This window comes from Dermacentor albipictus, chromosome 4 (genome assembly GCF_038994185.2).
Source record: "Dermacentor albipictus isolate Rhodes 1998 colony chromosome 4, USDA_Dalb.pri_finalv2, whole genome shotgun sequence".
In the NCBI taxonomy this organism is placed as follows: Eukaryota; Metazoa; Arthropoda; class Arachnida; order Ixodida; family Ixodidae; genus Dermacentor; species Dermacentor albipictus.
The window spans coordinates 30,464,917-30,488,657 of NC_091824.1; the positions used below are offsets into that span (position 1 = coordinate 30,464,917).

The window sequence follows — 23,741 nt, forward strand, 5'->3', positions numbered from 1 at the left end:
TATCTTCGGTATCGGCCCACATATGGGGAGTGCTTAATGCCTGTGTCACCTCCGCCACGCTTCAACCCGGCATTGTACTATCTCCGGGATTGGCCCACGTATGGGGGTGTGCTTAATGCCTGTTTCACCTCTGCCGCATGTCGACCCGGCATAGCACTTTCTTTGGGATCGGCCCGGCATTGGGGAGTGCTTAATGCCTATTTCACCTCCGCCGCATGTCGACCCGGCATTGCACTATCTTCGGGATCGGCCACCATATGGGGAGTGCTTAATGCCTGTGTCACCTCCGCCACGCTTCAACCCGGCATTGTACTATCTCCGGGATCGGCCCACGTATGGGATGTGCTTAATGCCTGTTTCACCTCTGCCGCATGTCAACCCCGCATAGCACTTTCTTCGGGATCGGCCCACGTATGGGGAGTGCTTAATGCCTGTTTCACCTCCGCCGCGCTTCAACCCGAAATTGTACTATCTACGGGATTGGCCCACATATGGGGAGTGCTTAATGCCTATTTCACCTCCGCCGCATGTCGACCCGGCATTGCACTATCTTCGGGATCGGCCACCATATGGGGAGTGCTTAATGCCTGTGTCACCTCCGCCACGCTTCAACCCGGCATTGTACTATCTCCGGGATTGGCCCACGTATGGGGTGTGCTTAATGCCTGTTTCACCTCTGCCGCATGTCGACCCGGCATAGCACTTTCTTCGGGATCGGCCCAGGTATGGGGAGTGCTTAATGCCTGTTTCACCTCTGCCGCATGTCGACACAGCATTTCACTATCTTCGGTATCGGCCCACGTATGGGGAGTGCTTAATGCCTGTTTCACCTCCGCCGCGCTTCGACCCGGCATTGTACTATCTGCGGGATCGGCCCACGTATGGGGAGTGCTTAATGCCTGTGTCACCTCCGCCGCGCTTCAACCCAGCAATGTACTATCTTCGTGATCGGCCCACGTATGGGGTGTGCGTAATGCCTGTGTCACCTCCGCCACGCTTCAACCCAGCATTGTACTATCTTCGGGATCGGCCCACGTATGGGGTGTGCGTAATGCCTGTTTCACCTCTGCCGCATGTCGACCCGGCATTGCACTATCTTCGGGATGCCACACTTCAACCCGCGCTTCAACCCGGCATTGTACTATCTTCGGAATCGGCCCACGTATGGGGAGTGCTTAATGCCTGTTTCAGCTCTGCTGCATGTCGACCCGGCATTGCACTATCTTTGGGATTGGCCCATGTATGGGGAATGCTTAACGCCGGCTTCACCTCCACTGCAGGTCGGGCTGGTATTGCACTATATTTGGGATTGGCCTGTGTATGGGGAGTGCTTAACGCCTGCCTCACCTCCGCCGTGCGTCGGCCTGGCATTGCACTATCTTCGGGATTGGCCCACATATGGGGAGGTTTTTGCTCACAACACGAAAATTTCCTTGGAGGGTATATAGCTTTGCTGTAAAAAGTGGGAGCCAGCCAACAGCATAATATTTTTAATGTCACTTTTGGCATTTGGAGTCATGAACTTTTGCCATCACTTTTGTCACCTTCAGTTTGTCTTGACATCATGATTTCACTACACACTTCTTGTAGAATGAAGGAGTCCAAATTAGAGCTAGTTTTGAAATGGAGCCAAATGAATCAAAGTAAGCACACAAGAAATTGAGGGCTGAATGTTATACTGATGGAGAGTGCTGAGGACCTGATTTGTGCTTGTTTGGCCACCTGAGGGTCAAAGGGCCTTGACAAGAGTGTCAGCAAAATTCATAACAGGAAAAAATTGTCGTCCACCCGACTGTGGCATGAAGCTACGAAGGAAACTCGCACAGGTTTCCGAGAAACCACCATTAAATTGCGTGCTACATGTGTCAACTAAATGTAGCCAAGAAGAAAATAACAGAGGGCTTTCCATGAACTAACATTTATTACCTTAGTCTTTCAACAAGGTGCTAATGCATAAGTTGTGAAAATGTTGAGAAATGACTGATAACAGCGTATATAATGGTTCGTTCCTTTTTTCCAACAACAGAGGGGAAAAAGAAAACATGACAACTCGTCCCCGCACCAGTGATGTAAGTGGCCACAGAGGCAAACATTGTCATCAATGCATTGTGTATATTAGGATCGTGCAAACCTGGACAACGGTCTTGCCAGGGTCTTGCAACGGTTTGGAAAGCAAACCGTTACAAGATCGCGCTACTTCACGTGTGATAGGCACCGAGGATGTGCGCCAAAAAACTGCCGATGTGGCGAGAATAACATGCAGCTGCTCGTTCCCAGTGGCCTTATTTGACGAGGTTTGCGTAAAGATTGATACAATCTTCGGTGCACAGAACTGTTGTCATGGTCACAGCATTTCTTTTTTATTTTAATTTCTATAAAAATTTATTTCACGGGCTTTCTTTCTTGTTACAAAAATGTCTTCAGAAATTAAAATTAAACTCTGGGCCAAAACAACGATACGATTACGAGGCACGCCATAGTGGGCGACTTTGGTTTAATTTTGACTATCTCGGTTTCTTTAACGTGCACTCAATGCAAGGTACACGGGTTTTTTTGCATTTTGCCCCCATCGAAATGCCGCCGTCATTGGGACTTGATCCCGCAAACCCGGGCTTAGCTGCGCAACACCAAAGCCACTACACATTACCACAGCGGGTTCTTTGCAAATCCTAGGTTGTTTTAAATGCCAGTGTCGGTTGTTAGTAAACGTCATCCACGACTTTTTCATTGGCATCTTATCGATTAGTTGAATTTATAAATTTAGCTACTTAAACGTACTCGTACACAATGAACCCGAAATATTCACACGGGTCACCATAAATGCCCACCAAGGTAGAGTGAACACCGTTCACGTAGTGACCTCAGGTAATTTTTAATTCTTGATGACCTACAGTTAAGATAGCAGAATACAGTTGAACAAATGTGTAGTGCCATACTGGTGATTGCACGCTCGTTGGCATTTCACATTGCTTGCCGAGAAAAAGCTCCAACATATTTTTCAAAACAATAAAAGGATGAAAACGTTTACTGGCTTTCCGTTGTGCATCGGCGTTTAATATTTTGAATAAGCTCTATTTTTCAGGCTTATTCGCGGTTCCGCCACAGGCACCATAAAGCCAGTGTAAAACGGCAATTGAGCTTTTGTTTGGAAAACAATAGTGCATAAAAGCTTTTGGACTCAATCTGCACAAGTCATATTGTAAACATTGTTGCTGCGAGCGCAATTTCGGAGGTTTGCAGTTTCTCTGAACGTTGAATTATGACCACAATTTGGCTGCTAAGGTTGACTAAATATGAAACTTTACGCGGCAAGAGCCTGATATTGTGTGCTAGGGCTGGGCAGAAAATAGTGTAGCCTGGGCGCAAATTGAGTGACGATAGCGGCTGCCATTGGATATTTGTGACCAAGAAGTTTCATGAAAGCAAGTAGGTTGTTTGTCGGCCCCATGCCGTACTATAAACTCGGCAAGCGGATGTGGTGCACGTGTGAAATAGATTTGCAATGTCACACCGTTTGCCCATTACTTGGCGCAGGTGTACAAATAGGGCGCAAGCTCGAGTGCAAAAATGTGCAACGAAACTGATGAGCTACACACTGAGCAGATTGTACGACCCGTATTCATTCACTGTGGCTTTCCTTCCCAACTGCCCCCGTTAAATGAGCACCAGCTGAACTCACGTTTAGCTGGTCCGCGTATATGCAAACACGTAACACTTTTATAAAATATTTGTAATGCACTGTATAGCATAAAACAGTTTTAATTTTCTTGTAGCCTAGTTACAATTATGAAACCAAACACACTCCAAAAATGCAAATGCTAGAAAGAATTGCTTAGGCTTGGATTGCAGGGCTAAGTGCTAACCAGTGTGTATGCATATGGCTGTGTGGTTGCCACTGGACATGCACATCCTGCTAAATTTGGCAACTTCTTTCGAAATCAGTGTTTTGCTGTTGGTTGGTGCAGCTCGACGATTTGGTGGGATTGGCATAGCACTTCCATCCCTGTGCTTTGCACTGCCATCCTGCACTGCACAGTCGTCGACGGATTTTTCCTGACTCCAAAAATTGGGACTTGATGCATATTCGGGACTTCATAAATACACTGTCAGGGTTCCCATAGAGCTAATGCATCTTAGCAAACGATTTTTTTTAGAACATTAGGCTGCAAAGTTTGATTTTCCTGACTAAATTGCTCGTTTTGAGCCATGCTACTTGATCTTGGGAGCTGCCACCTTGATTTCATGGCTGGCTTGGCCAGGCTTGACTTCCGGTGGCCCGCTCTATAGCCTCCTAGATTGGAAGGCACTTGCTTTCAATAGAGAGCACGCGACAGTCCCCGGTATCAGAGGCCGTGCCCACTTCCTTTTGGCTGACAAAATGCTTTTTTTCTGGTCAGCGCTATTGTCATACTCACTTAAAGGTATACTAAGGGGAAATACTAAGTCAAACTAAAATGATATATTAGTGCTCAAGAATCTCCAAGGCGTCAAAATTATCGCGAACAGGACCTTAATTAATCGCGAAATCGAGGCAAATGCAGGACACGATTTGAGACTCCCTCGAAACATTCAAGCACTTGTTCGATGATGAAAGCACTGCTCAGTTAAATTCTGCCGCTAGTATACTCATTGCAAAATACATCCTCAAATTGTATTATAATATGAGATTAGAAGACGTTGGGGCGGGATGCCCGAACGGTCCCCGGCACTTGACCAAAAAGAAGCTGCAGCGGTGAATCCGCCGGTCTGTCTTGGCTCGGTGCCGCCTTCTGTCGGGCGCCGTTTTACTCACCGACGGCAGAAAGGGTCGGTGGTGGCGTATGCAACGTCACCACTCCCCTGGTTGGGTGGCGGGAGATTTGAATTTCGAAGAACGTATTCCGACCTTTCAGATACAATTTTCTCGTAAGCTTAGTCTTTTCTTGGCACAAAACAAGCATTGCGAGGTTTCTGGAATGGTATTTAAACAGTTTACGCCGACTTAGTATTTGCCTTTAGTGTCCTTTTATTGCGGGATAAAATTTTTAAAAATCTTTCAGTTTCTTTTTACATGTGCTGTCTGTAGAGCAGACGCGCCTCGAAGACATTGCATCTTCGTGTGTGTTTAGCAGCTTTGCACTCGTGTGATTGGCACCACCTTGTGTGTCTTCACGAGAGCCAAGTGGTGTGAAGAAATGTGGCTCGTTTCTTCTATCTCCATGGCGGTCTCCGGCAATAGAGATTTCCAACGCAGTGACGCTCTTGTCAGAATATATACGGAGACGACATCACTGTTGCACAAATCCAAGCAAGTCTGATGACCTCCATGTGTAGTATGAAGTAGGGCATTATTAGAGATCTTTTTAAGCTGCTCTAAGTGTAATAAGTTTTATTTTTTGAGTGAACGAGTTTTTCGGACTGTTCGATTTTTTGTATTACTTTTCGGTCCCCGAGGACCGGAAAATCGGTCACCTACTGTATACTAGACATAATCTTGTAAAGAGACCACCGTTCCCTCTACAGCTGCCGACCAACAATTTGGACACGACAGGGAGCACAAAAAAGCTTAAATAATCAAGAGTCTGAAATACCAGATTTGCCTAAATATAAGCGAGCAGAAAAAGGCGAGCCATATTTTTGGATTGCCACTTTCAGACATACTTTTAATTTCATGTGACTAGCGTGAAACGTGTTGGCACCAGCAAGCAACAGCATTTTTGGCAAAGTGGCTCGCATGCTATCTTTCATGTGACTGGCACAAAACGCAATGACATGAGTGAACCACGCCAAGCCTGACATAGTACCAAGCACGCTATCTTGTCACAGTGCTGCTACCTGTCACGTGAAAATTAAAGTATCTTTGAAAGTGATCATCGAATACAGCCTAAATTTGACAACATTTAGCTGCGCGCACAAGCACTTGCCTTTGGCATAGACATTCCGTGGCAATGATTCTCTAGCAATATCTCTCACACTATTTCTTTTTACGCTTTTCACACTTCGTCAGTGATCGGAGGACGCCCCACACGAATTATCAACAGTATCAGCCGGCCATGAACTGTGGATAATAAGAGTGACATATCATTGAGCGGAAGGCATCACTACAAAACTGAGGCCCATATCTCCGCCATTGTCACGATGTCGCTACAGACAGATGAAAGTACAGTCAATGCATGCACCGAGTTCTCATTGGGGTCTACAAGATTGACTAGGCTTTGCAAATTTCGGTATCGCAGAGCCGTTGGTGACATGGCCGACAACTACGCAGGCGACATCTCAAAATGAAAATATAGGTAATTCTGACAACTTGGTGGCCAAATTAGCACACGGTTGTGCAGTCGTAGTCCAAATTATTGCACAATGCGCTGTAAGGTGTCAAATTTCGGTCATCCTTAATGCCTGTGAGGCTAGTGGCGGTGCCATGGGCTGGCCGAATGATCAGTCAGCGACTATAGTAATTCCTATGAGGATTTCTAGTGACTTCTATGGCCACTGTCACTTAACCTTCTGGTGAGTGTGTGACTCTCTGCAAAGTGAATAATCCAGAACAGTGATTGAAATACGGACGAAAAGTCCAATCAAAGCGAGAACACACACTCGTACCTGTTCCGACAGGATCCGGGCCACAGTGCCAGCCTGGGGGCCCAGCTTGATGCCGCTATCCGTGTTGGCCGTGCCTCCCGGAGTGGCGACGGGGGTCGGGGCGAAGCGGTCATCCTCCTCGTCGAGCAGAATGCGGTCAAGCAGGTCACGGTGGCGCTTGCGCATGTGTCGCATGAGGCAATCCTTGCGAATGAAGGCGCGACCGCACTCATGGCACGACCGGGGCTCTTCCTTGGTGTGGGTCACCATGTGGATCTTGAGCGAGGGCTTGATGGCAAAGCGCTTGTGGCACGTCGGGCACTGGAACGGCTTCTCACCCGTGTGCAGGACTGAGTGACGGTTCAGGTCCTCGCGCCGCGTGAAACCCTTGCCACAGTCCTCGCAGACGTGCGGCTTTTCCTTTAGGTGCAGGTACTTCATGTGCAGGTCTAGCCGAGCCTTGCGGTTGAAAACCTGCGCGTAAAGTAGGAAAATGTGGCCATGAGCATACGCACTGCGTTTTATCGATAGCTCATCTATATACAGTCACTGTCATACTTAATCCAAACATGTCTGAAGCACCGCTTTGCCTATTCCGTGGAGGCTGCTGGAAATCCCTGGTTGCCCTGGTTCCCAACAATCCCTGGTTGCCCAACAAGAAATTTTTGGAAAGATTGGTTGCGCTTTGTAGACGATCACAAGGAAGCCACAATACTTATTGGAATCTAGGCCGATAGTTTTTTTTTTTCAAATAATCATATGCCAAACTCTAGGGTAGGCTTAGATTCAAAGATTTTAACAAACATGCCAGTTTGCAAGTGAAAATTATAAATATGGTGCGTATCTATCGCCATCTAGAACAGTCATCTAGCATCACAACCGCTACTAGTCGTGCCAGTAGCCAAGTGAAGTACACAAGCGATGCCGCCATTTTGAGCTGTGTTATAGAGGCGTGCGCCGTGGCATTATCGTAATGGCACCAAACAGGCGATACCACTATAGTGTTGCTTTCAAACGAAAAGTTGTGCTAGCCGCAGAGGCATCGTCAAACGTTCAAGCCAGGTGTGACTTCACCATTGACGAAAAAAACATTCGTCATTGGAGGGGCAAAGGGAGATGCTTTTTGCGGAAGCCGCAAACGAGGAGATGCTTTTTGCGGAAGCCGCAAACGAGATGACAGTGATAAGGACAATAAGGACCGAGATCACGCCGCATTTCAACACGTACGAGCACTGTCTGCACATGCGTGAGGGAGTGGACGTGAGCTTGCGGGCATCCGCAAGCGTACGAGCATGCGAATGAGGCTAGCAGCGATGACGACGTAGAGTGAGCTCGGATGTCCTCATTTTTTTGTTCAGCTGAGATTCGAGGTGAGCTTTTTTAATTTTTTCGGGCTTCGGACATCTGGTGGCTGGCTTAGAATTGGGGCCGGCCTAGATTCAACTAAATACGGTATGTTCTATACCACAGCAATCAACAACATTCTAGTTGTACCGAATGCCTACACCAATTATGGGTCATTTTCCTTTTCATATGATGCAGATGAGTTGTGCAAGACATTACTGACAGACCAAACAGTGCAACAATAATTTGTCGGTTACATAACTAACCTTCACTCTTTCATGCTTGCATTACTCAATAAATGAAGAAGCAATTGCTTTATAGGGTCGCAAACATTCACTTTTCTTTCGTTCACATACTCAATGTCTTTGTATATAAAACTATCTAGTCTAGGGACCCTTTTCACGGCTCCTACGCGAGCTATGGGATCCCACCTTTATACGTACTTGTAACTTGACTGAATTTCCTTTTCCTTAGCGCCTATTCTGCTGCTCTGGTACTCTGCTAAACCCTTTATGTGACCTGCCCAACTAGCACACTTATTTCTCTCTGATCCACTGCTTCTCTATAATCCATCTTGTCTTCCCGTAACGTCACATCCACCATTTACATTTCACTGCTGACTGTTGGGTCTTAATAGGGAGTTTTAGCATGTCTGATATTCTTGGAAGCACAGGCCGTTCGGGCGAATTGCCAAGTGAGCGGAGGCGCGAAAATGAGCGACCTAGGGAGCCTAGACGCAAGCGCTGTTTTCATGTGGTGACAACACCAAAATTTTGACCGTCATTTAATGCCGAATTTGGTGAGTAGCCATTTTGGTTCCTAACTTCACTAGAAGTTGCGGCGCATTCCTGCTCTTTTTTGTCATGCTCTGCTGTACTGATGTTGGCACGCAATCTTTTAAATTTCGTTAATTCAGCTTTATACCAATGCGCACATGAGACCTACATGCATCTTTAATGTACTAAATGCCTTTTTCTTTTATTTTGAAACATCAAACATATTTTTTCTATTGCATGTCGTGCGACACGTATAAAGCAACAAGATATACAGCAGGGTGATGTGTTCGTGGCAGTATTATCTCACGCCATGACCATGAGCTGCATTAAGCATTGTCGTAGCCTTTCACTTGTGCGTAACATATAAAGGGTGTTTTTCAAAGTGTTTTTTAATGAACACTGTGCTTACTAGCCTGTTTAACCAAAATGTAGATGTGCCATGTACTGCACTCAGACAAGCTGTATGTCTCTGGCTGCTGAAGCCAAAGTGTAGTAAAAAAAAATTAGCTTCACGTCACCAAGGGTTGCGGAGAACACGGCCTGTTGGCTGGTCCTTCGCCATTTTGTCTCCCACAACTTATACCTTGTTGGAAAGTTTAACCTGCCAATATAGCTGGCGGTGGCAATTACTTTTAGAAAGGCTGGCACCACCATAAAACAGAGCTTGCATGTAGGCTCCCCAAGGCGACTGGAGTGGTGACCCTACCTGGCGGCTCAGAGATCGACGAAACACAGAACTCTTATTGCAGTCACCAAGTGTATTCTACTTTGCTGCTGGTGTAAATTTTCATCACCAGTGTAATTGTGGACAAGTTGAGTTTTTATATGTTCTACTTCACCAGCAGTGAAGTAGGATGCACTTGGCAACTGCAATAATGCCTCTGTGTTCGTCTGGTTGGGCTCTGTGCCATCAGGTGAAGTCACCACTCCAACCACTCATGTTTATGGCTACAACTCAGCCAGCAATCTGGCCAAATTACCTGCATTTGTCAGAATTGGAGAAATGTTAAACCTCTCTGCGCTTCTGGAAGCCCCATCTTAAGTTCGGCATTGCTTAGGTTTCTCCAACTAACCAGAGGAAACGGTAATACATTCGAACCCAACTATATCCAACCTGTTTAATCGAATTATTCTATATATCGAACAATTTTTGAACACATATATATGAGTATATACAGCAAAAATTACGCTTACATTGAACAAAAATAGCAGCGACTCCTGATATAGTGAATGTCAAGCAGCGGAAAAGTGCCCCCAAAAGTTGGCTTTCCCTCATGGTGGCGGCCAAACCCGGCTGCCACCACGGCAAACTTGTGACACGGTGCCCCTGGTGCCCGACGCGTACGCACGGCTGGGTACAAGTGGTTCATCTGAAATTGCTTCAGATGTGCCGGCTTCCACGTGCTCGGTGATGACTGTAAATTCTGATGAATGCGACGAAGCCGTTGCCGGCGTTGCCGAAGTTTGGAGTGAGCCGTCAGAATTTCCGGAAGCTGTTGACGAATCAACAGTCGACGAGTTTGTGAGTGCAGATGACGAAGTAACGACCACGGGAGAGCCCGAAAATGAAGACTACATTGCCAACATCATACCATGCGCAAGTGAAAGTGGGCACAATGAGGAAAGCAATGACCATCCTCTGCCCACGTCCTGTGAAGTGACTGGTGCACTCACACTAGTCCGGTGCTTCTGCGCAAAAGCGGAAGGTGGTTGTGGTCTCAGTTGCTCCGACTCCTTAGACAATGTGAAGAAGTGCATGTGTCGCAGGCAGCAAAATTGCCCAAGCAGAAGAAAATACAGGACTATTCCATGGGAGACTAAGCTAGTTTCATCAATAAAGTGATTTTATAAATGGTATCTGCTTTTACGACATCCAATTCTTTAGCAGGCTTATATCGAATTATGGTCTATATCGAACTGATAGGCACTTTTTGCGAGTTCGATATAGCCGGGCTTGACTGTACTTGAAACTACCACTTGAAAACTACTATATATAAAATTAACACAGACCGAACTTAATGTTCTAAACATACTTCCAAAAGAGCTCACTATATCTGAATGGAAATTAAATGGTATAATGTGTAATAATGGCATAAATATGCCGTCTTGTGCTTTGTTTGTGAATGATGATTTACTGAATTAGTACAGTATGTTATGTTTCTTGAGCTAAGCTGAAAGGCGGTGCGTGGGTGGAGCAACCTCCAGCAAGTCTGTGGTTGCCATATTTTTTACATCAAGCGCTCGTGGTTCAGTCTGAGAAGTCGAACAAGATATTGTACAGCGTCTAAAGTTTTGGTCGCTGTCCTACATTATTTCTGTGGAATTGATGGCAAGGCTGGGGGAACTTCAAATACTGCATTTACTCGAATCTAACACGCATTTTTCCCCCTATAATATGGGTCCAATAATTGCATGCCGTTAGCATTGAGTACGACCCGAAATCTACATTACCATATTGCCATCAGCATTTCAAAATGGCTGCCTCATATGCGGTTGGAGCCTAGCTGCCATAGCTTTCTCCTTCTGCTGTCGTACGTGTGCTTAGATTAGTCCACCATTCGTCTTCCCGTCTTCTGCGTTTGCTCCATCAGCGTGGAAGTGCCGATTGTGAAGACATGCCGAGTTGATCATGATGCCACATTAAAAAAGAAAGTGATCATCATGTGTGTGGAGACCAACAGAAATCGGGCAGCAACACGGGAGTTGAGTTCTCGAAACTTGTATGCGAGACTGGCGCAAACAGAAGGAGAGGCTTACTCCGGCAGCTGCTGTGTATGGCACAGCCACGTGGACCCTATTTTCAAAGCGATCTACGACGGGGACAGAGCCTACGCATCGAGGCACACCGAGGGCCGATAGCTTCGTGTGCGCTGTGTTCTTGTCACTTCGTGTACCAAGGCAGCACCAAGGTCAATTCATTCGCTCCCGCTACCGCACTGCCTTACTACAACGCCCTGATAGTGAGTTTTTTGCAGTCATCGAGCGAGACATGTTCATGTTTGCTTATGTGCATGACACCATGCTAGTTAGTTTAGTAAGTAAGCAAATGTTTACAAGTTTATACGGCCAATAAAACTACTATCCTTATTTCGTAAAGCTGTCTACTAATTTGATATCGCAATCGATGCTGCACCTTTTGGGTGAAACTGTGACTTTCTTTATTAATCGCAACTTTAGTGCACTGGGAGTAATGTTTGTTTTTCGAAACAAGAGAAAGTTATATTTCTGTATAAAAGCATGATGCGTGCAGTACTGTAAAGGACTTTTTTGCTTTTGGTCATGGAAAATGGGTACACGTTACAATCGAGGGGGGCACATTAGAATCGAGTAAATGTGGCAATCAACCCGACCTGAGAATTTAGTCCACCATTTGTTTTTTTTTCTTTCCAGTGTTACTTTGTCTGCTTCATGCAAAGACCACAGATACTTGGACAAAAACCTTTAAGCCTTTGCTAATTTAAACGGACGCAAATATCCCAGTTGCAAGCTTTGATTATCAGTTCTCAGATACGTGCAGCTGCTTGTTCTATAATGTCTTGCACGTGTGCAGCCTTTGAAAAATGTTCTTGTGGTTGCAGTGTGATACCGCTTAGAGTGTAGATATTCAAGGCTCTGGTGACTTGCACTATGAGTGGTCTATGCTGTAATGACAATCCTGCCAAAGCAGCACATTCATTCTGCCTTTAACTCAGGGGAGTTGTGCAGATGGCTCTCACAGTTGGCAGTACTTCCCGCATGGTTTCTGGAAGTTAAGTTTGCTACCGAAAAGGCAATATATTTTGCTTCAGCTTCAAACTAAATTTTTTTTATTTCTTTACCCAAGTGTAGAGGAATGTAGCATTAAGCAGCAAGATAGATAAGCAGGCTAGTTAGCCGACATTCATCGTGTGTATGCGGTCTTTTCGTTGCACTAATGAAGCGCACATGACAAATACAGCGTAATTTCAAGGTCTTTTATGAGGCCAGACATCGTCATTGCAGGGTGCTTTTGCGATGGCAGTAGGTGCAACAATCTCAGAGGCAAAAGCACATGATTTAGGTTATGGGGCGTCTGCAGTCTACCATGGTGGAGTGTAGGTAATGGGAGAGGCATAGGAATAAAACTACCAGCTCACAAGGTAGGTGTTTATACCTTTAAAACAGTGCGAACAAACAGCAACACCAAGAAGACACACGTACCATTTAGCTCAATTCAACTTATTTCTAAGGTGTTTATAGCCATGTCAAGTTTTGGGAGTCAAGGCTCCTTTTCAAGAATGCGGGATTATTAGCTGCCCTCACTCTATTCTTTGAAAAATAGTGTCCTTGCACACACAGCCAAAATCACCAAATGTGGGGAAATAAACAAAGATAGTGCACAGCATGAACTGGCCGTATTAATGGGAGATTAGAAGATGAATTTGGATGACCTCTTGCACAAAGTAGCCCCTCAACAACACCCCACAATATGCGGGGAGTTATGTTATTATGTTATGTTATGAGACCAATAAAAAAGGCTGAGCGCTACGAAGATGTGGACTAAAGGAGGAACATGTACGACGGACAAGTAGCGCTCTTTCCTTCAAGTATGATTATGAGGCATGCCATATAGGGGGACAATGAATTTATTTTGACCACCTGGAATTCTTTAACCCGCACCTACATTTAAGTACTTGAGCATTCTTGCATTTCGCCTCTATTGAAATGCACCCGCCACGACCGGCATCAAACAATAGGAAAGGCTGAATTGCCTTAATAGACATGACTATGACTTGCAGCTCAGTAACAGAAAGCTCCTCCCCTCGGGAGGGTGCGAGAAGTCCCATGGCAACGATGCACATGGCAAAGCTGAAAGTGGGAACGTGAATATTGTTACGTAGGAAGATGCAGACGAAAAGCTATATACAAGTATATTTACAAGGGAATGCGCCGCACTTGGCCAAGAGGCAACAGCCCGCGCTATCCTCTAATCGTTGTCGTCGTCTTCTCACTGCTGGCCTCTTCGTCATTGGAAATACTGTTCCGTCGCACTACCCCCGGCGGCAAAAGCGCCGTCCTGGAGCGACTAAAGGCCGGTCTAGGAAGCAGTGTAGTAGGCCTTGAGCCTACTGACGTGCACGACATCACTAGATGCCAGAGTAGAGGACGAGGTTGAACGCACAGGAGCAATTTCGTATGTCACAGGTGTCACCTGGCGGAGCACGCGGTAGAGCCCTGTATATCGCGAAAAGAGCTTCTCTGTAAGTTCGACGTGATGAGAGGGCGACCACAGGAGCATGAGCGCACCAGGCGAAAACTATGTCACAATGGCGGGTGTTGTAATGACGCTGCTGAGTGGTTTGCGAGGCTGTCAGTTGAACACAGGCAAGCTGGCGTGCATGGTCGGCGAGGGCGATGGCGTCTCGCGCATACTCACTTGTTGAGATCGCAGCAGGAGAAAGTGCCGTGTTTAGAGGCAAGGTCAGTTTGCAACCGTACAGTAGATAAAATGGAGAAAATACGGCGGTGTCGTGCCGGGAAGAATTATATGTAAATGTGACGTACGGAAGGGCAATGTCCCAGTCGTGGTGGCCCTTGGAAATGTACTTGGACAGCATATTGGTAAGAGTACGGTTTAACCGCTCTGTGAGGCCATTGGTATGAGGATGGTATGAGGTAGTCAGCTTGTGTTGAGTGGAACAGGAATGCACAATGTAGGCAATAACTTTCGAGAGGAAGTTACGGCCACGGTCAGTAAGCAGCTGTCGTGGGGCGCCATGAAGCAAGATAATGTCACGCAAGAGAAAGTAGGCGACGTCAGTGGTGCAACTGGTAGGGAGAGCTCGTGTGATAGCGTATTGGGTGGCGTAATCAGTTGCGACGGCTACCCATTTGTTCCCGGAAGATGACGTGGGAAAGGGACCGAGGAAGTCTAATCCAACACGAAAGAACAGTTCCACAAGGGTGGTGATCGGCTGGAGATGACCGGCAGGTAGCACCCGAGGTGTTTTCCGATGCTGGCAGGGATCACAGGCAGCAACATAGCGTCGAACAGAGCGAGTGAGACGCGCTCATACGTGCGGGTTACCCCAAGAGGTCCTGCAGTGCGTGCGTCATGCACCTCAAAGAGCACAGTCTGTCGTGATGTTTTGACACGACAAGATCAGATCCGTCAGGGAGGATGTTTCTTCGGTACCGAATGCCGCCCTGGAGGACATACAGTCGCCGACCGATTTTCCGGACTCCAAATATTCGGACATGCCCGATTATTCGGTCAGCTTCGCGGCACCGCCATTCTCCCCATAGACCATAATGTATAACAACTGCCGAAAGTTCGGACACCTTGCAACCTCTCGTCTGATTTTTCGGACACTCCTTGAGCCAACTCAATCGAGAGCACCATGCACCGACTCTGACCGGCGCATGGTTCGACTTGCTGAACGCCATTTTTGTTTTGAACGGAGCCTCCTTGCTGCCCCACGAAGTGGCGCTACTGGAAATCCCCGCTCATCATCATCGTTTGTACCACGACCCACTGAACTCCAGACATGCACAGATCTCCCTCCTCCAGCACGCCTAGTCTAGTTCGCCCCTTTCGCCGCTAGGGAAAGAACGTACGAGCGGAGTGGCGCTAGTTATAACCTGTTCGCTGTCGTCGACTTCTGCGATCTGTTCAGCGCTTGTCTTGCCATTTCGGCAGGCACAAAGCTCTTGTATTGGCGGTAAATGAATAAATTCACAAATATACAAAAGAAAACATATTTGCGAATGCTTTGCGTTTGAATAGTGAAACTACAAGAGGAGGCGCGGTGCAAGAAATGTAAACAACGAGCACAGGTGGCAGCTGCAATGCTAGGTCGACGGCATAAATTTCCCTTTCATAGCCTCCATAAGAGACTGGAAAAATTGTCTTAAAAAGATTCATAGGGTAATCTAGTTTTTTTTTTAATTGTTTACAGATAGCCTAGTGTCGTAGATGGCATGAGAATTTACTGCTGTGTGCCGTAGTGAAAGGCAGATGACCTGGTAAAAGTATATAGTAAAAGTATTCACGAGTATAAGTCCTCCGCCCGATATATGCAATAGGTTGATCGATTCTGTTTCAAGGAAAGGTGAGCATACCTTGTTTTTATTGTCGTTGGTTGCCTAGCTCAGTAGAAAGCTTACAAAAAATTAAGCGATCCCAGTGCTATAAAACGTGCTGCACTGCAAGCCTTAAATCGTCTCACGGGACTCTTTTCAAACTGTAAAGCTAGCTTTTCTGCGTGGTACGGCGGCAGCATAACGGTGGTGCTTAAGATACGCACGCAGTGAAGCTGTGTGTGTAATTCACTTTTTGAACTCACGACGCATTCAGGGACAACTTTTAAGAGTTAAAATGAGTGATAATCGTTCTGTCGTCGAACATTACGGTGGTTTCAAGTTTCTAAAGAGCGCAGAGGCGAATTTTACAACGTGCAGAATAAAACTGTTGTGTACTTTGCGAACTCTATACACAATGTGATTTATAATAATCTGCTTGAAAAAGGCAATAGGAGCGGCTATTTAACGCTATTTTATAGAGCAGCGGACTACACGCTCCGACATTTTTTAGGTTCGGGCAGTCAACTTTTGGAGCCAAGTGACCGATCAAAGGCTTGTGACATCACTGTCACTGTGTTAGCAAAAATCATCAACTAGACAAGCAGTTCGTCACAACACAACAGCTGCCGTACTAATTACAACGCCGCACAGTCGCCCACCGCGTAGCAGACGAACAGGTTATAAAAGCGCCACCTACGGCCGTCGGTTGAACGAAAGTGGGCGCAAGCTGCTCCCATAGAAGCCGGATATCTGTGCAGGTCTGGAGTTCCAGTAGGTCGTGGTTTGTACTGGTTCAATAGAGTGGCTCTACAGCAGTTCCGGTTTTAGCTTAGTAAGCCATGTCAAGACAATCCAGCAGCTGATTTGTTTCTTCGTGCACGACGCTGCGAGCATGCCGCGTTTTTCATTTGTGCGACTGGTGTCGGCACGGTGGTGTTTGCTTTGTGTGCTGTGTCGAGGTTTCGGTGATCCAACGCGGCATACGGAAACATCCCGTCAAGTGTCTAATGGTGCCGACAGTGCGCGCACAGACTGCGCTGGGGAATGCCGGCAAGCGGGTGCCGGGAGGCCTAAGATTTGTCGCCTTCCGATGTGCTCCCTACTGACGCGGAAAATGTTCTGCCGAGACATGCGCAGTGGTTGCATTGCGACTCCGGACACCGCTTCATTTGACAGTTTCACAGGTGCCGACACTGCTGTACTGACGTGCGCAGAACTCGACGACGGCGAGATCATTCGTCAGATTTCTGCTGCACCGCTGGACGATGACTTGAGTCGGAAGATGAACGCACCATGTGCTACGCTGCCGTCGCATGCGGAGCGTGTACAAGCAGTGACTGTGCTTTCAGCCACCTAGAGTGATCGTACGACCCTCTCCGAGATCAGGCTTATCTGATTGCGCTTAAACGGAACGGCGTGCAACGGCGCATTCACGATTTCTTCAAGCCTACTGCCGAGCCCGAATAAGTGCGTGGAAATAAAGGCTTTCATTTTTTTTTCTTAATCTGCTTTTTCGGACACCTGTTTATTCGGACATATTCGCAGTCCCCGTGAGGTCCGAATAAACGGTCGGCGACTGTATTGACACAATGATGTGGGGCTCCCGCACGTGAGACGGCGCGCGTGCGCTGCACATTCTTCTTCTGGCCCGCTATTAAAGAGAAGCGTCTGTTTTGTAAGACTTCAATCTATTATTTGGTGGAGGTGCTGGGTAACTCAGATCACTGAGACGATGCGATTTCTAATGTGGCAATGTCAGTAACGTCAATGATTTTGCAAAGAAATGCGATTGTCGTTCCTCGCGGTACGTGCCGATATTCGTTGCTAAAATCTATTAGCAAGACGACTGAACATTTGTTGCACACCTGAAAAAGCCCTCTGGCTATGCTGATGTGGCGCTCAAGAAGCAGGTGGATGTTCGCCTCAGCAATTCCTTCGGCGTCGTCCTCCATGTCGCATCGTACAAGGGTAAGCGCGCTGCTCTTGGGTGGCAACGTGACGTGATCGTCAGCTACGCGAAGCGCGATGTCACGGTCGTCATTGCTGTTTGCTATGGCTTGTGTAGTAGCGAAGCTGACTCTAGACTCTTGCAAGTCGATGATGGCACCGTTCACCTGAATGAAATCCATGTCGAGTATAAGGTCCTTTGAACATTCAGGAAGAATGACGAAGTCGCCGATGTACGTGAAGCCCCGAATGTTGACTCGTGCCGGGCACCGGCCCATTGGAGTTATGAGGTGCCCTCCTGCAGTACGAGTCTGAGTTTCGGTCCATTGCGTCGAAATTTTGTTCAGTATATGCGCAAGATTTTGGCTCATAACAGACGTGTCCGCACCCATGTCGATTAACACCGTGACTTTGTGGTCATCTATGGTAACCGGTACGTCGCAAGATACTGACACCGAACTACACTGTTTTTTCTGTGTCTCAATTACATCATATCGCAGTCGTAGTGGAGGATCTTCAGCGTTCGCAACGTCAGCAACCTCAGCTCCGCAGGTCGCTGAACTCGGTTTTCCCAGGAGGCAGGGCTTGGTGAGCGACACCTTGTTGCACTCGGCGTGAAAGCGGGGCTGGAGACCTGTTTCGGGCGGGTGACGGTGACCGAGGGACACGGAATCGTGGGGCGAACGAGATTCTGGTGTCCGCGATGTAGGCTTCAATTTCCAGGGGGCGTTCACCATTGCGCGGGCATGGCGAAGTCAGTGAAAACCCACGGAGGCCAGCTCGACGGTAAGGACACACCTTGTAGAGGTGATTGGCTTCACTGCAATGGAAACACAAGGGCCTCCGGTCTGCAGTGCGCCATACGTCACTCTTACGGGGTGGTCGTGTTTCAGCCATGAGTGGCGTGCGGCGAGGCCTGAAGTCGCCAGTTGCTTGTTCAACGGCGGCCACACCATGAAAGTCCAGGACGTCGCGCACATTGTAAAAAGTCGGGGACAACGAACTTCGTGCAGCTCCCGCATACGACATGCGAGGCTGTGGCTGCCATACCTCCTGCTGTGGTGTCTCGCGTTGCTCTGGGACTTGGACTGCCTGCCTGATTTCCTCCCGGATGACCTCAGCCAGAGCGAGTCGCGGTACCGATACCGGAGCCACCTGAAGCTTTTGAAGCTCTTCTCACACAACAAGCCTAATGAGCTCCCGCAAGGCGTCTGTATTGTCCAAGGGCACAGCGAGAGTGTCATGCGATAGGCTGGACACATCGCGGTTGTACTGCCTTGTTCGCTGCTGCAGTGCCTTTTCCATTGATATGACTTCCGCGAGAAACTGTGCAATAGTCTTTGGTGGGTTGATTATTAGGCGAGCGAATAACTCTTGCTTGACGCCGCGCATCAAGTTCCTGAGCTTCTTTTCTTCCAGCATGGATGGATCTGCGCGTCGCAAAAGTCGGCACATATCTTCGACAAACATTTCGACGCTTTCGTTTGGCCGGTGTACTCTCGCCTGAATTGCAGATTCAGCTCGCTCCTTGCGATCAAGGCTGGCGTGCTGATTAGCTGCCGTCAAAATTCGTCCCATGTCGATAGGGCCGCCTCACGGTTCTCAAACCCGGTCCGCGCATAGTCCTTGAGGGCAAAGTAGGCGTTGCGTAGCTTGCGCTCTGGAGTCCAGCCGTTGAATTCTGCGACACGCTCAAAGTGATCAAGCCAGTCCTCTACGTCCTCGAAGATGTCCCCTTGGAAGGACGTGGGGATTCGTGGATGGTTGAGAACGCCCTCGGTCAGCGCGGTGGAGGAAGAAGGTGGAACCGATGTATTCATCCTTCTTACTTGATTGGGCTGAGGCTCATGCTCAGGCGGCAGTCCTTGAAGTCGACGGCTGATCCGTATATGAACTGGAGTCAGCTCGACCGGACTTCGTACTGGGCTTGTAGGCGGTGTTCGATCTGGGAGTGGTAGCATGTACCCAGCACCTCAACCAGAAAAATGTAACGTAGATATAAGACGGAGTCTTACAAAACAGACACTTCTCTTTAATGGCGGGCCAGAAGAAGAATGTGCAGCTCACGCGCTTTATCGTCTTTCATGGCGCCAACCTATGCGCGTGCCGTTTCGTGGTGAGGGAACCCCACATCATTGTGTCAATATCGGCGAAAGAACGTGTCGGTGGGTGCAGAGCACAGACGCTCGACGAGTCTCGGTACTGCTCATCGGCGATTTTTGCAAAGGCAGGCACAGAGAAAATGCTGTTGGCGGTACTACTGTCGGAGTCGTCAGGCTTGTCTACCAGGTAGCGAGACAGGCAGTGAGCGTCCTGGTGTAGTCGGCCAGATTTGTAGGTGACAGTATACGAATATTCTTGGAGGCGTAAGGCCCAGCGACCAAGTCTTCCTGTAGGATCTTTCAGTGAGCATAACCAGCAAAGCATGTGATGGTCTGTGACAAATGAAAAGGGTCGGCCACATACTAAGTATGGGCGGAACTTTGCAACCGCCCAAACTAGGGCCAGACACTCACGCTCAGTGAGTAGTTGCGCTCCGAGAGTGAGAGGAGCCTGATGGCGTAAGCGATTACAGGGTCGGTGCCGTGCTAGTGTTGTGCCAGTACTGCGACCCAGCACCTCCACCAGATATGTTACGTAGGAAGACGCAGACAAAAAGCTATATACAAGTATATTTACAAGGGAATACGCCACACTTGGCCAAAAGGCAACAGCCCGCGCTGTCCTCTAATCGTTGTCGTCTTCTCACTGCTCGCCTCTTCGGCATTGCAAGTGCTGTTCTGTAGCAACATGTAGGACTGAGAACGAGACAGAGACAGGATCCTCTGGTGCACGTGCAATGTGCTACACTTTTGGAGAGAACGCTGTAATAAGCAACTCACTAGCTGCGGGTATTGGCTGAAGCTATTGGTACCTTCGGTTGACGACACTCGTGATGTTATCAGTGCACTCATGTGGTGCTGCATGTTCGTCTGGGTGCCACGCCTATTTTGGTGGAGCACATTCGGCTGGGGCGAGCACAACACGCATTCGCACCACATCGCAGAGATCGGCGGTGAAGCGCGATATGATCCTGTCGTGCAGAGCACGCCTGCAGATGGCGAAGAGGGGGGTCGTTCAGTTCAGGCTCCATTTCGTAGCAGACGGCTAAGATGGAAGCCATGTCGCTGTGTGTCCTGCACAAAAGCGCTTTTGCTGCTAGAATCCAGTAGCTCACTGGTCAACGAAGACGACGAAATTGATTATCGCCGCTACCCTAGAGCACTGACGAGAGCAAATGTCAAAGGTCGCCAAGGTTTCGGCATCCTAAATATGGTATTTACTCGCATAATGATCTCACTTTCCTGTAAAAAAAAATTGACGCAAATTCAGGGGTGCGATCATTACACGGGTTAAATTGCCCGCGAAAAGAAAAACACAATTTTTTTAATGCCACATTTGCTGTGAGATCACAACCGGTCATCAAGCAAGCGGCTGCTGCTGAACAGTGTGGGACACCAAAACAAAAATGGCGGCCGGCGGAGCAAGTCGAACGCGACGAATGCGATTTTTTTCTTCTCCTGAGTACATAACGCATACTGAAACAATTTCTTCTGTATTAGTAATGAATATCATCGTAAATATTGGCAAGTTTGCAGCAGTAATGTAGCCATGTCTACTTTTAGGAGACAGAAACAGAGGTCGGCATAGAAACACATGGCAGGCATGCTGTGGAAACTGTGGCCGTTTGTCTTCACTACTATCCTAATATGGCACGTTTCTGTTAAGGGTGGGTGAATATTGTAGCTGTGTTACAAGCATCGGCGTATGAATAGAGTACACTGCTAACGTATCAGCGTAAACATGGCCACTATCGTTGTCGCTCGCGATTTGTTGCGTGCCCACAAGTGCAGACGAGAAGAATCGAAAGGCCTTTTTTGTTGTTGTTGTTGACCAGAACCATTAGGAAGCCTACAAATAATAAAGCCAAGGTAAATTTGGTTGTAGGTTTTTCTTCATGGAAGTGCGTAAAGTGATGAAAGGAATGAAATGGAGCATCTGCTTAAGAATGTTTGGTGCGAGCAGATCGCTTGGTATGTCTTCAAGAGTCGTTCGTGTGGCATTCGACAGAGGGTAAGCGCGATCATCATTAGCTAGACTTGGCACACGACATATCTCTGTGACAAGTTTGGGGTGCGATCATTACGCGAGTGTGATCATTATGCGAGTAAATATGGTAGTTGAGGAGGCATGAAGCTGGACTATTAGGTTCTGCGTTTGATACTGCAACTTTTGTATTTCAATCGTTTCTTTTCAGTCTTGAAGGCAGTTTTGGCTTAGTCGGAGTACATGCAATGTGCTGCCAACGCAGTCTGCAGCCTGAAATATTGCAGTACCTTAAGAATCATTCGTCATTACACATTCTAAACATTTTTCATCAATAAACAACTTGACCTTGTTTACGTTGCTGAGAATCAGGGCAAGTGCAATTCCATATGGCCTCAGCTAAGCTGTCGTCTACCGAGTTTCGAATTCCGCATGTCTTTCGCAGAGGGTGCTACAGTCGCAAACTCGCATTTGGTGGCTCATACATTCGCCTGGCAGGTAGTAAAACGCGAAACTCGGGCGGTGTTCGATGTAAATTCTGCTGCACTGCCACAGTGCCAGGGTGGCTCAGCCGAAGCCACCACATGTCTATGCACTGCGGCATAGGAAGGTGCCAGCAACCACTCAACACAAGTGGCTTGCTACAGGTGAACTTACCACAGAAAAATTCGCACGCACTCTGCACTGATGTGTTCCTTTTCAACAGTGGACTACTAACACACCTTGAAAAAAGTACAAAACAGAAAGCAAAGCAGTTTTATCTATATGTTCACAAATGTAGTGGTTGCCAATAGGGCACCAGGGAACAGATTGTCCTAGAATGCACACAACGCTGTGCTTTGACCGGAGGGAAGCCGCTATTTATTTTTATTTTTTATTTAGAACATACTGCAGGCCTACGGTAGGCCCAAGCAGGAGGGGCGAATACATAATATATGCAAAAAGAACAGGATTAGCAAAATTGAAAAATGTTAAATACAAGTTGTAACACAAAATACAGCAATAAATACAAGGCTTAGATGCAAAATACAAAAAGTAAACGTAGAAATAAATGGCTCTCAAATTAAATGCTGTGAAGAAAACATTGAGTCAAAAGAATCAGCTCTGGTTAAAAGATCTGGCGGACACCTGTTCCACTCCTCAATGGTGTGTGGAAAAAATTAGTATTTAAAGGCGTTAATCCTAGCACTGTAAGGGGTTAATGATTGTGCATGATGATTTCGTGTTTGGCGCGTAGTGTTAGGTTTAAGGAAGGGGTCTGCATTCATAGACAGTTTATGGTTTTTTAGTAAGAAAAGTAGTTTCAGTCTTTGAATTTTCCGGCGCAGCTGTAATGTTTCAATACCGTGAGTTCGCATGAGGGTCGTTGGTGAGTCAGTTACACGATACTTTGAAAAAATAAAACGGACGGCTTTGTGTTGAATCATTTCAAGGGCCTCGATGTTACGTTTAGTGTAGGGATCCCAGACGGTGCACGCATATTCTAGTGATGGCCTTATTATTGAAAAGTAGGTTAATTTTTTAAGTTCAGGTGGGGCAAGTTTTAGTTTATGTCTAAGAAAGCAGAGTTTACAAAAGGCTGAGGAGCATACGTTTGATACATGTTTATTCCAGCTAAGGTTTTTCGTTATTGTAACTCCTAGATACTTGTACTCGCTGACTTCGGTCAGAAGGTGAGATGAAATATTGTAAGGAAATGAGAAGGAAGCCTTTTTGTTAGTTATCGTCATGTATACTGTTTTCTCTAAATTTAGCTTCATGTCCCATTTATTACACCATGTATGTACGTTCTGAAGATTGGAGTTTAGTAAAACTTGATCATCTTGGCAAGTAATTTGGTGAAATAAAACGCAGTCATCTGCAAATAATCTAATTTGAACAGGGGTAGTTATAACGTTAGTAATGTCATTGATATATATCAAAAAGAGGAGAGGTCCGAGGACGCTTCCCTGTGGGACGCCTGAAGTGACCGGCAGGTGGTTTGAA

At 47.1% G+C, this 23,741-nt stretch overlaps 1 protein-coding gene across 3 annotated transcripts in view; it reads right to left on the minus strand.

Moving 5' to 3' along the window:
• LOC135900157 (zinc finger protein 649-like) overlaps window positions 1-23,741 on the minus strand; it is a 65,081-nt gene that overhangs the window by 8,006 nt on the left and 33,334 nt on the right. For all 3 annotated transcript variants that reach the window (XM_065429607.2, XM_065429605.2, XM_070536872.1), the window contains exon 7: window positions 6,583-7,035. In XM_065429607.2, the coding sequence (XP_065285679.2) occupies window positions 6,583-7,035 (453 nt within the window). The remainder of the gene's footprint in view (window positions 1-6,582; window positions 7,036-23,741) is intronic.